At 36.4% G+C, this 14,353-nt stretch overlaps 1 protein-coding gene across 1 annotated transcript in view; it reads right to left on the bottom strand.

Annotated features, from left to right (window-relative positions):
- Positions 1 to 14,353, bottom strand: part of LOC129907272 (focal adhesion kinase 1-like) — a 237,538-nt gene that overhangs the window by 99,073 nt on the left and 124,112 nt on the right. The window contains exon 10 of the mRNA XM_055983392.1: positions 5,415 to 5,709. Coding sequence (XP_055839367.1) covers positions 5,415 to 5,709 — 295 coding nt within the window. The remainder of the gene's footprint in view (positions 1 to 5,414; positions 5,710 to 14,353) is intronic.

Raw genomic sequence — 14,353 nt, 5'->3', positions numbered from 1 at the left:
GTCTATATAATATAGAGAAATTAAATGGGCAGTAGTAGGTACCTTTGTTTTTGATGTTGAGTTTTACTTAACGTCTTCCGTACCTATAGGTATGTACTTGTTTTAAGGGCTTATGAAAGGGCAAGAATACTTGACTATTGGAAATGTAGCTTTTTAAAAAGCATTAATTTTTGAAAATATACCTATATAGCTATATACATATATATATTGCAACTGTTGCAGCGGATTTAAAGGTCAAACCGTGGAGCAACAAATTCTAGATTAGGGTAATAAATTAGCAACAAAATATCTTCAAATTCCTGTGTACTTAAATTTTAAAATTTTCGTTGTGGCGTACCCAGCTTGAAAGATGACGTCATCGCAAAATTAGTTTTTCTCCTGTAAGAGGATTGGGTTGTGATAGAAAATTTAAAAATAGCTTTTTGCAGAGCAACAAATTCTATCTACAATTTGGGGTTTTTAGTTTTTTTGAAAAATCGTATGGATAAAAAGTCTCCAAAATATTGCATCTGTTGCAGTCGATTTGAAGGTCAAATCGTGGAGCAACAAATTCAATATTAGAGCAACTAATTAGCAACAAATTAAAACTAAAATCCTGCATACTCAGATTTTGGAGGTGTGGGTGCTATCTTGACGTCGAGATAGCACCCACACCCTTTCAATCAATTTTGAGGGGGAAGGGGTGGAGCAATAAATTCAAGATAAGAGCAACTTATTAGCAACAAATTATTGCATACTTATTTTTTTTAATTTTTAGGTTTTTCTTGGTGTGGGTGCTATCTTGACGCTTTGATACACAATGCATTTTGGACATGAAGGAGATGGATTTAAAAGTTGAGTGAGACCTTTTTGAAAAGGAGTTGAGAGGCCCTTTAATTCGATACCATTTTTGTTGCTGTGCGTTAAATTTTGGGGAATTTAGCTTTTTTGAGAAAACTGTTGAAGTGCATTTCAAGGTCAAATCTTGCAGCAACAAATTCAAGATTGGAGCAACTATTTAGCAACAAATTACTGCGTACTCAGTTTTTTGAAATGTTGGGTTTGTTAATGGGTGTGGGTGCTATCTTGACGTCAAGATAGCACCCACACCCTTTCCATCAATTTTGAGGGGGACGGAGTGGAGCAACAAATTCGAGATTAGAGCAACTAATTAGCAACAAATTACTGCATACTCAGAGTTTGGAAATTTGGGGGTGTGGGTGCTATCTTGACGGACCTTAATTATAGAACTTAGAGAAATAATAAATACCTTAATTTAAGAAAATCAAATATACTCAATACTCTATTGTTAGATTTAAGTGAAATAAAAACATTATGGAGCAAGAAAAAGTAAATACATATATCCATAATTAATGTACTAGATGCTTCCACTTTTAAAATTGTACAAAAAAATAATATTATCGTTGTATTTGTCAAATACCCCAAAGTAAAAGGGTTAGGAAACCACTATCTAACCAGAAGCTACAATGTAAATGGTGGGAAAATTATAATATTAAGCGAAATCATTAAATATAAGAAAAAGTTTTATAAATCAGGTTGTAAAAAGGAACTCAACCACCACTATTGTAAAATCAGTAAAGAATCTATTTGTTTAACAAACCTTTTAAATAAATATAAAGCAAACTGTACCAAAATCAAAGAACGTAATCAACCAATAAAAATAATTAACGAAGGAAATCTTGTTTTAACGGGAAACCACATTGTTAACGGAATAGAATTGTCAGGAATCAATATGATACAATTTGAACAGAACGTGTATTAATGGCAAAATTTATCTGAATTCAGAAAACCAAATACTAGAACATATTAAGTTAAGCAAACCAACCAACCAAATTCTAGAATTCATTGCTTCACAAGACGAGAAACTTATGTACACAAATCTTGATCATATAGAACCATTTATAACAGATCTCAAAGAACATCCCGTATGGTCGGGAATATGTATTAAGTTATTCCTTGTAATATTGATTTACTCTGTCTACAAAATAATGAAAATAATTCAAAGTTATCGCACAAATATAATCGAACAAGTCACTTGGCCAAGCACGATCGAGCAGGTCACAATAGAGATGGAAGAATTCATGGACACTTCAAGATCAAGGGTACAGCAGATGTTGAGCGCAAGATTGGGACAATCTTCTTCCGACCAAGGGGAAAGTTAACACATGGCGACCACCCAAGCCAAGCCCAAGCCAATTAATGTTTGGTGTGGTAAAAATGGCCTTTCACTTAACCCAGCTAAATGCCAAACAATTACATTCTCGAGAAAACGGGTCATTAATATTTTTGATTACTACATCTTGCAACATAAGCTTTGTCGAGTATTTAGCTTCAAAGACTTGGGTGTCCATGTTAGTTCAAATTTAGGATTTACTGAACACATCAATTTTAAAGTAAATAAAGCGAGCTCAATGCTTGGTTTTATTAAACGTTGGGCAAAGGAATTTGATGATCCATTTGTAACTCTATCTTTGTACAATTCTCAAGTATGGGGTCCTTTTTATGAAGTTCATAAAAACCGAATCGAATCTGTTCAACACAATTTTGTACGCTTCGCTCTAAAAGGTCTTCCTTGGACCGATCCTTTCAACTGGCCACCATATGAACAACGCATTCAACTTCTTCAGATGCAAACTTTAGCACAGAGACGTGTAAAAAATGATTTAATCTTTCTTCATCAGCTTATTAATTCCCAAATTGACGCTCCTGATCTATTCACTTGTATTGATATAAATTATCTGGGTGGATCTCACCTCCTACAAAGATTTGAACCTTTGCATATCGACTTTCATAGAATAAACTGTAGTATTAATGAGCCTCTTAGTCGCATGAGTAAACTTTTTAACTTGAACCATTCATCCTTAGACTTTAATTTGACAAAAATGGGTTTAAAAACATTGTTTCGAACCAGTGCTCAACAATCGTAACTGTAAATCAATGTTTTAAATAAATTATATATGTTGGATTTTTTGTACTTATAATTTTATAACTTATAAATTTGTTTGTAATTATTTTGTTTTATATTGTGCATGTTGGAGGTTGTATTTTTTGTTTACTTACCACTAACATGCACTAATGATGAGCCTCTGATCGTAGATAATAGCTTGTTCTGAGCTTAATACATCAAAGAATCTGAAGTGATAAAAAAAGAAAGACAAAAAAACAGATAAATTACAACCGATGCCGCTGGCAATCAGTGTCATCCGAACGTTCGAGGAGAACGAGATGACCAACAACAGGCAGTTCGATTCCTACCGTAGTGCGTACCGCACTGTTATTCCATAGTTAATATTAAGACAATTTTATCTTTGATAAATAAAATTATATTTTTTTAAAAATAATATGCGTGGAAGTTATAAATTGTTATAGCCTTCAACTCTATCAAATATTATACACTTTGGCTAAAAAACAACCAGCCCATTCAAAGAGCAATGGAACGATAGAAAGAATTCACTCCACATTGACAGAACTCATTACAATAGTCAAATAATCTACACATATGACAGACATCAAGCACGTCATGACTCTAGCTACAAAAAAATACAACGAAACAGTTCACACGGTAACAGACAAGCGACCAATGGACATATTCCACAATTTTATAGGTAATGGTGACACAAAAAAGGAACTTCAAGCACACCAACAAAAAATGTTAGCATATCGTAATAAAAATAGGAAAAATAAAACATATGAAGTAGGCGAAACTATTTTTGTAAACAATGGACAGAGAAGAAGTAAGAATAAACCTTTATTCTAAAAAGAGAAAGTTAAAGAAAACTTAGGGAACATAGTCATAGATTCAAATAACCGAAAAATTCATAAAGATAATATAAGAAATTAAATTCACAGATGATGCTTCTTATACTGACGCAAGTCGCTTCAACCTTAGCGCAACAAATAACCAACCAACGAAACTCTTGATCTACAAGCAGCAGAAAATAGAAAAGAGAAAAGCAATTTTAACTACACATATCAATTTTAATGATTTGAGAACATAAAAAGGTACAATTTTAATGATTTGCAACATAAACTGGTTCAACTTAATAAGTTGTTAAGTACTTATTTAACTTCGTCTGAAATATTTTTAAATTTTCTGTTCTTCTTAATTCGCGTGGAAGCAAATTCCAAACACGAGCCGCGCCAATAAAGAACTGTCGCTCAGATGTAAGACAGCTAAATCGAGGAATAGAGATAAGGTTGGTTCTATTTGATGACAAAAACTGAATATTGTTGAAGAGCCCAGGTGGTTGCTTGTAATGAATGACATGGTCAGTGTTTTAAATTTCAACAAATCGGTGAAATTCATGCCATACAAGCTTTTACTGTAGTTGGAAACATGGTCATATCTTTGCAGTCCAAAGACGTAACGAGCAATATTGTTGAACACAACGTTGAGTTTATTTAGAGACACGGAGTCCAAACTGCAATAAACTTCACATCCATAAGTCAGGATTGGAACTACTAATGTTTTGGCTAGCACCTTTCTGGTTATGGGCGTAAACTTTTTTGTGACGAATAATGTTCTTAAAGCACCATACGCCTTCCCTACTGCAGCATTTATATGGCCATTCCAAGTTAAAGTCCGATTAAAACAAACTCCGAAGTTTTTCGCCTTATGAACAAACTCCACGGGAATATTATTCAAAAGCACTGTAGGAAAGTATGTTAAATCAAGCGTCTTCTTAGAGATGACAAGGCACTTCGTTTTCGAGGGGTTAAGGACAAGACCGCACCTATTGGACCATTCCAGAATTGCATTCAAATCTTCGTTAATATTGTATACACAATTTTCAATAAGACCTAGCTCAGTACTTTGGAGATACTGGACATCGTCAGCGAACATTTGCACATCTCCGTGCCTTATAAGATTAGGAAAATCATTTACATAAGCAGAGAATAACAATGGTCCTAAAATGGATCCTTGAGGAACGCCTCGAGACAAGGAAAGGAATTCAGAGACCGTAGTTCCTGATACCACTGCTTGGTGCCTACCGCTTAAACAAGATGATATGAGATTCACTGCTTCGCGACTAAATCCAAAACGAGAACATAGTTTTTGCACAAGATGTTGTGTCGATCGTATCAAATGCCTTGGAGTAATCAAGAAGAACCAAGAACGTGACTTTATCATCGTCCAAAGCCCTTCTTAACCGCTCAACCACGTCCAAGAGGGCAGTAGTACTGCTATGTTGGGCTCGAAATCCGGATTGCTTAGATGACAGCAAACTGTTAGATTAAAAAAATCGGTATGGAAAAGTGCTCTTGGTAAACATTGTATTGATGGCAAACGTAAAAAATGGTAAAATTAATGACATTACTGCTTTCACAAATGCGGGATGGAGACGATCAAACCCAATAGAGTTAATTTTAATTGATATTAAACTCTCCACAACGTCTTCAAGAGAAACACTTACGAAGTTGAAACTGGCAAGAGGATTAGGTGACGAAGATTCTGATTGGAAAAGAGGTCCATGCGAAGATGTGGGCAGCGGAACAGATGATATAAATATTTTGTTCAATTCATTACAATTAACCTTTAGATCCAGTGATCTCTGCTTGCCAATTCCAACCTCGCGAAGGTTCTTCCAGAGCTTGCGCCCATTTTGTGAAAGTTTGATATGATTTGAATACCATTTAGTTTTTGCCAGATTTATGAGTTTAACACATTTGTTACGCAGCTGACGGTATTGTTGCAGATCTTCCACAATCCTAAAACGTTTAAATTTTTCATAAACACGATTTCTTTGGTTTATACAATTTCGAATTTCAATAGTGAACCAGGGGTTATTGGTATGTTTTACAGTCTTTGTCTATACAGGAACATGCACATCGAATAATCTTACTAAATTATTTTGGATATACTCTATTTGTTCGCTTGGAGACACCATATAATATACATTGTGCCAACTTATGGATCTGATGTCAGACTCAAGAGCACTCATATTCAAATTCTTAAAGTCGCGATATTGAAATGTCATTGGAGGACTGACACATGAAAAATCATATGACAGAACAATAAGATCATGTCGTGAAAAACCAGGTGCGGACAACTGATCATATAACATAACCTTATTGAGATCAGCAACAAAAAAAACGTCAAGAAGAGTGCTTGGATTACTAACGTTAACAGGATGTAGGTTGAATGTTCGCATGTTATTGATCAAACTACTATCGGCTAAAATGTTGCAGTTAAAATCACCGCAAAGAATGGTATTTGGGAACAAAAAACAATTATCCTTCAAAAACATGTTGATTGGAGATAAATCAATATATGAGTAGGGTCTGTATACAACGCCTAGTAAAAGTTTTTCATTATTACTGCTGATTTCAATACACAAACACTGAAAAGTACTAACGTCTGGGGAAGTATATCTAACCCGGCTCTTTAAAGACTCCTTAACATATAATGCAACACCGCCACCAACTCTATCGAATCTATCCGCTCTGTACAATGTATATCGTCTCATTGCATACGTTTTATCATTTACATCATTTTTGAACCATGTTTCTGAGACAGCAATTGCATCCACCTTTGAACCCTCAAACAAATCCCGAAACTCATCAATTTTTCAAAACAAACTCTGTGCGTTCAAATGGTAAACTTTAAAACCTCGATTTTGAGAATTTAAAACATTAATAATAACTTTTGTAACATTGACGTTATACTCGCTATTGGAATATGTTGCAGGATTCAGTTCACCCGCCATGATCGCAATAAAAAATTACAATAGCTGCACGAGAACCAAGAAGAACAGGGATTACATAAAAAGGTAAATAAGGTATTTACTATTTGAGCCCCCCGCTAAATTGACGGAAGTATTTAAAGTATTTCAATGGACAACGAAGAAGTTAACTTTTGCGCCAACACCCAGTCGGCTTACTACCGTGGCTAACGCCAACCAAACCAAACCAACTCAACCAACCCCACAACTGGACATCAGGGTCTGAACACCCCGAGGACAACCTCGTCAGCAGACTTTTTAAATTAAGTTTATCCATGTATAATATTTGTTTATATTTTGTAACTTTGTATAAGGTTAGGCCCCCTCTGTGCCAACAAAATTTTGTATCTATCAATGTATCTTAGACATAAGTTAATTTTAAGTCAATTGTAAAAAAAAAAAAAAATAATAATAATAATAAAATATATAACACTGGTCAACAAAATTTTTGCCACAAGAACCAAAATATACTTTTCTAGTAGTTTTTGGGGTGCTGAATCCGAATCGTTATCCTGTAGAAATGCACTTTAAAGGCATTTCCTTTTCAGTAAAAGCCCCTATAGGGCATTAGAGGCATTTCCAAATGCCCCATACGGAAATTCCCCGCGTGGGGCAGTTGAAATGTGACCCGCAGTATAAAATATAGACTGTTAAGGATGGTGGGGCTAGTATTCTTGTTTGGGGATGTTTTTCTTGGCATGGTGTGGAGCCATTTCATCGGATAGAGGGTATTATGGACCACCTTAGTGTCCTAAGGGACACTATTCCACCTTTTACTGAGAAGGAAATGCCTTTAAAGTGGACATTTCTACAGGGTAACGATCCAAAACATAAGACTAAGTCTGTGAAACAATAATTGCTATCAGTCCAAAAAATCGGTGTTATGGAATTGCCAAGCCAGTCCCCAGATCTGAATCCTATTGAGGACTTGTAGAGTGACGTGGGAAATGCGATCAACAGGTCTGATCCCTCAAATTTGGACAAACTTTAGCAGGAATTTCGACGAGCTTGGTACTCAGTACCTTTTGAACGATTTCGGAGTCTTGTTACGTCTATTAACCGCTGATTTAATAATAAGGGTTACCCAACCAAATACTAGTTATTTTCTTTTAACTGTGTTAAAATTTTTGTTAATTTGTTTTTGTTTTTAGGAACGGTGCTATTTATTTTGTCCTATAAAACTTGAGCTGTATTTTGTTAAAGAATTCAATGTACTTAATTTCTTTTTTAATAAATCAAATATATCTGTGTTAAAAAAGTGCGAAAAACTTTCATTTTAGAAATTTTAAGGTACATGTGCTATTTATTTTGTCGTCACTGTATATATAATGTCGTTTTCTATTGACGAATCTCAGAATGAGATTTGTGAATTTGACAGCTGAAAGGTAGGGTGAAGAGGGGAAATAGTGGACAAATCTCAGATTTCATGATCTATTTGCGTCCTGAGATTCAAAAAAATGACAAAAAAATGAATCTGAGATTCAAGAATCTGATTCTGGATTTTTATCAAGATTCACGCATACAAACATACGCACTTTCACACACACTCCTCTGTTTGACATTTGTCTGAACATTTGTTGTTGTTTTATTTTTTTTATACGCACAGATTTCGCACACAATTACAAAACTAGATTTCATATTCTATTTGCAGTGGAAAATCTGAGAATTTTACACAAAAATCTCAAAAGTCAATAGAAAACGACATAAGATCTCGGAAACGGGTTTGTTCATCTTAGCGAGTAAAAAGTTTTCGAAGTACTTTTGGAAAAATCCGCCCACAGCCACGCCCACTTTTTTAACAAATAAGTTTTTTCGGAAACAGCTCTAACGATTTCGATGAAATTTTCAGGGTTTGTTCATATAAGCAAGTAAAAAGTCTTGGAAGTACTTTTGGCAAAATCCGCCCAGTGCCACGCCCACTTTTATTAACACATAATTTTTTTCGGAAAAAGCTCTAACGAGTACTTTTGGCAAAATCCGCTCACCGCCACGCCCTTCTTCTTCTCCATTATCGACGATAGTCATGATCTCGGATGGGGTCACAACTCTCCCACTCTACTGCTTCACACTACGGCTCCGCATGTGGGGTTCGCCGGGTTGACCTCAGGAAACGTCGGCAGGCTTCTCGATTTTGAATTGTTCCATGTCTAAGGCCAACTGAATGCAGTTGTCGTTGCATTTGTCTTCTCCATGAGTTCTTAGGCCTGCCTCTTCTTCGCGATTGCGTTGGAACGTCGTAAGCGATCGCCTTTTGAACTGGGTTCTCAGGGTTTCGTCTTTGTACATGACAGTACAAACTTAAACGGTCATGCTGTATTTTATCCAAGATGGTGTTTTTGACGTGAAGGCTTCCTCGGATTTTCTTGCTTCTGATTCGATCAAGCTTTGTTACTCCTGCTGTCATACGAAGCATCTTCATCTCAGCTGCTGTCTGTTTACTCTCATACGTTCTGTACATTGTCCAACATTGTGAACCGTATGTAAGTGCTGGGCGAACAACTGCAGTATAGAGCTTTCCTTTCAGTTAAGGGGGCATTTTTCGGTCACAGAAGATGGAAGAGTTTTCGCGCCACTTCATCCACCCTACACTTATTCGGTGATTGATGTCGTCATCACAAGAAGCTTGGTTGTTGATCATAGATCCAAGATATTTGAACTTTTCGCACTTGGGAAGTGTTGTTCCATTCAGGTAAATGTCCGGAATAGGGCCGTCTGGGTCAGAAAATGGACAGCAGAGATATTCTGTCTTTTTCGCGCTTATCCGGTACCCACTTCCTTCCAGAACATCCACCCACACATCAAGTGCTCGTTGCAAGGATGTTGGATCTTCACTTATGATGGCTCCATCATCAGCAAAGAATAACTGATTCACTTTCGGATAAGTCACTTTTCCTTCAAGCAGGAAGTCAAGGACTGTAATAAAGAGCAAAGGACGCAGGACGCTTCCCTGGTGCACACCGACTTTGATTGGGAACTCTTCGGTGACTCCTGCGGGGCATTTTACCTTCGTTTTTACTTCCTCGTACATGTCCTTGATCATCCGCACGTAGACTTCCGGAACCCCTCGCTGTCTCAGGGACACCCATATCAGATCTCGTGGTTGTCTATCGAATGCCTTTTCGAAATCAACCAGCACACTATGCAAATCCCTTGAGGAATCACGGTGTTTTTCCATTCGGATTCTTAAACTCTGTATGGCATCTGTGGTTGATTTACCCGAGACAAACCCGCACTGGTCATCAGACAGCCGTATTATTTTTCGCAGTCGGCCGTCGAAAATCCGCTCAACGATCTTCATGGTGTGTGACATCAGCTTAATCGATCTGTTGTTATCACAGTTTCGTGTGTCCCCCTTTCCTTTGTATATTGGGAGAAGGAAACTTTCTCTCCACTGATTTAGCATTTGGTCACCGCTAATGAGTTTGGAGATGAGAATCGTGAGCCATTTACACCCAATGTCTCCCATCTTCTTCCAGAACTCAGAGGGTATTTCGTCTGAACCAATAGCTTTTCCTTTCTTGGAGTTTTTCACCGCCACGCTAACTTCTTCGACTGTAAGGTCGGGTACTTCGTCTAAATTAGGTTCGGCTGTTGGAAAGTATATCCTGGGAAATTGCTCATTTAGGAGTTCATTACAATACTGTCGCCACCTGTGGAGAATTTTGTCGTCATTCACAAGTAGTAGGCCTTGAGCATCGTTAATGAACTTTGGTGAACGTATTTCCTGAGCATTCCTTCTCCTTTGACCGGCAATTTTGAAGATGGCTGCACCCTTGTTCATCTTGGCATGTCGCAGTTCCTGGAGAGCCTGGTTTGCATCAGCAGCTGGATCAGATATTTCACCAAGCTCGCGATACATGCTTTCCGTACTCTCTGCTTTATGCTGGGCGCATTTCTTCTTGGCTTCCTTCTTGTAGCGCTTGGAGTCCACTTCGAGTCGTGCTTTTTCATCTCTATTATGAGAGGGGCATTTGGACCAAGCTTGGAAAGCGGTCTTTTTCCTTGATATCACTGCTTTGACTTCATCGCTCTACCACCATGTTTCTTTTTCCCGTTGGTAGTTTCCTTTTGATGTTCCTAGCAGTGACCTCGCCTTCGACAAGCAAGTTCGTTGCAGAGAGTCCCACATATTTTGTACTCTGCACTCTTCGTTTTGTAGTCTGCTGATGGTTCCGCACAGATAATTTCTCATAACAGAGATGAATGCATTGCCTTTTCCATTGTCCAGGTTGTACCACTTGATTCGTCCGGTAGCCTCTCTTTGTATGTTTGCTGCCTTCGTCTCCATAAAAAATTCTGTCAGTAGGAGACGGTGTTGCTGGGCGACCGCTTCTCCTAATATCACTTTGCAGTCTTCCCCACATGTCCATTTAAATCTCCACCCACAAACAAAAGCTCTTCCTTTGGGATGTCTTTAATGAGGTTGTGGAAGTCTAGCCAGAATGCATCTTTTTCCACCTGCTCACATCCAATTTGGGGAGCATATGCACTGACTATTAGGGTGGGTCAAAAAAATCGAAATTCTTTTTTTTGAATTGGTACTCCGAAAAATCGATTGCTAGACCCCTCTAGAATATACACACCAAATATGAGCTCTTTATATTAATGGGAAGGTCCTCCGCTTTGCAATTTTCCATTTTTACATCAAGCTTCTACTAAAAAAAAAATATTTTTTTTATTAATTGACTTTTCAGCAAATTTCTTTTCAGATTCTTGTAGGAAATTGAACGCTCTACAAAAAAGGCCTTATACACTTTTTTCGTTTATCTAACCGTTGAATAGATATTTGAGGTCCAAAAATCGAGAAAATCTTTAAAAATTCGTTTTTTGTTCTTAATTTTGTAACAAATTGAAAAATTATAATGATCAAATGCGCAAGACATATTCTTGTTGGAAATTGATTGCTCCACAAAAAAGGTCTTATTAACTTTTTTCATTAATCTAACCATTCTAAAGATATTCGAGGTCAAAGTTAAAAAAAAATATAAAAACATTTTATATTTTTAAAAAATTTCTAATTCACTGAAACTTCATTATTTTCAAATTAGCAAGATATATTCTTGTAGGGGCTTAAACGTTCTACAAAAAATTCCTTGGAATGAAATTGATTGCTTTAACCGTTTAGAAGATATTCGTATCCAAACCAATGCTCACTGATTTCAATAGTTTTCTTATGACCCGTATGCATTGCGATTTGGATACGAATATCTTCTAAACGGTTAAAGCAATCAATTTCATTCCAAAAAATTTTTTGTAGAACGTTTAATCCCCTACAAGAATATATCTTGCTAATTTGAAAATAATGAAGTTTCAGTGAATTAGAAATTTTTTAAAAATATAAAATGTTTTTATATTTTTTTTTAACTTTGACCTCGAATATCTTTAGAATGGTTAGATTAATGAAAAAAGTTAATAAGACCTTTTTTGTGGAGCAATCAATTTCCAACAAGAATATGTCTTGCGCATTTGATCATTATAATTTTTCAATTTGTTACAAAATTAAGAACAAAAAACGAATTTTTAAAGATTTTCTCGATTTTTGGACCTCAAATATCTATTCAACGGTTAGATAAACGAAAAAAGTGTATAAGGCCTTTTTTGTAGAGCGTTCAATTTCCTACAAGAATCTGAAAAGAAATTTGCTGAAAAGTCAATTAATAAAAAAAATATTTTTTTTTTAGTAGAAGCTTGATGTAAAAATGGAAAATTGCAAAGCGGAGGACCTTCCCATTAATATAAAGAGCTCATATTTGGTGTGTATATTCTAGAGGGGTCTAGCAATCGATTTTTCGGAGTACCAAATCAAAAAAAAAAATTTCGATTTTTTTGACCCACCCTACTGACTATATTCCACACCTTTCCTTCCATCACCAGTTTAAGAGACATCAATCGGTCACTGGACTTCGAAATGGCTAAAACGCTTCCAAGAAGCTTTTCCGCAAGGATGACACCGATTCCGTTTCTACCTTGCTCTGTTCCGTAGTAGAACATCTTGTATTGTTTTGTTTTGACGTCTAAGAAACGGGCTCTGTTTCCAGTGTTTCGCCACTTGGTTTCTTGGACGCACAAGATGTCCACTCGCCTCCTCTTCATCTTCTCTTCTAATTCACAGCTTCGGCCGTTCATGCTACCCACGTTCCAACTCGCGACTCTCAATTTTCTTCTAACCTCGGGCATTACTTTGCTAGCCCCCGGAATCCGTATAGCTCTGACCCGATTATTTCTAATCTGTTGCAGCGGTACTGCCTGGCGGGGTAGTGCTGTTCGTGTAAGCAAGTACTTCCATAATGCTCGAAATTTTTCGGAAATTTTCGCGAAACGTTTTTCACAAATTGTCGACACTGGCATGCTCCTGATTTTGTAATGTGATCGTCTTTTACTACGCCGGTGATCTCCAGTCGCCTAACCCAAGGAATCACGCTCACCGCCACGCCCACTTTAACATAAAATTTTTTTTGGTAACAACTTTAAAGATTTCGGTGAAATATTGAGGGTTTGGTCCTCTAGGCGAATAAAATATTTTTAGAAATAACCGCCCACAGCCACGCCTATTTTTCTCACACATAAGTTTTTCGGTAATTGCTTTAAAGATTTCGATGAAATTTTGAGGGTTTTTCCTCTAGGCAAATGCAACATTTTGGAAGTATTTTCTCATATATTAGTTTCTTTCGCGGAGACAGATTCAACGATTACAATAAAATTTTGAGGGTTCCTTTTTTTACGCATTGTTCTTTTTCTTTTTGTTACAATAACTAAACAACATTCCTTAGATCATGACTGTTTTCATCATGTATTGAAACTTTTAAGTAATTTGTTTATTTGGTATCACACATTATTTTTGTTTTACGTTTTTTTTTTGTTTTAATGCGGCTATTGTATATCATATATTGTCAAATATACGAAGCCTCAAAAGGCTTGACTCTTTTTTTCGAATTTTGTTTTGATAATCATTCTGTGAGGCGCAAACTATTACACGATTCAACCTAGCGAGGTATTCCGTCGGAGCGGATTTTTTCCGATTTTCTACGAATCGAGACTTTTTGCTTCGAGGTATTTCTCCGATCAATTGATGGGAAATTTTCTCCGAAAAATTTCAACGCATGTCATGCATGCGATGAAGTACTTCTAATGGTTGTATTCTTGACAGATACAAATCATTTTTTGTCCGAAGCCCTCCGACAAGTTTTTGTTACGGAATAAGAAATTAATAATAATAAAACGTAAGTAATAAAGAAAAAAAGTATTTTAGTAAACTTTTGTTATTTATTATGGATTTTTTTGTTTAGGCAAACCGAAAAAAAACATAAGTATACAAAAAGATCACCAAAAATTGTAGCTGTATTGGGAAGATCTGCCCAATCAGTTAAATTGAATTGGACCACTACAAAGGGATGTTGGTGAATGGAAAAAAAGATGTTCGTGATTATACATAAGTCCAACAAAAAATAAAACTATTGATAAACAAAAAAGAAATCGCGGTCACTGGCGGGCGGAGGGCCTTTCAGGCAAAAGTCTTTCACAAATAAATTTTCTTTCACTTTAAAATCCTCCTATTTTCTTGAGATTTGTTGCCCTTATTTGTTTGGACTCTGCATTCAAAAATAAGGCGACACTTGCCATGGACACTTTTT

The sequence above is a fragment of the Episyrphus balteatus genome, chromosome 1 (genome assembly GCF_945859705.1).
Source record: "Episyrphus balteatus chromosome 1, idEpiBalt1.1, whole genome shotgun sequence".
Taxonomy (NCBI): Eukaryota; Metazoa; Arthropoda; class Insecta; order Diptera; family Syrphidae; genus Episyrphus; species Episyrphus balteatus.
Note: the sequence above shows the minus strand (reverse complement) of the source record. Positions and strands in the feature narration are given on the sequence as shown.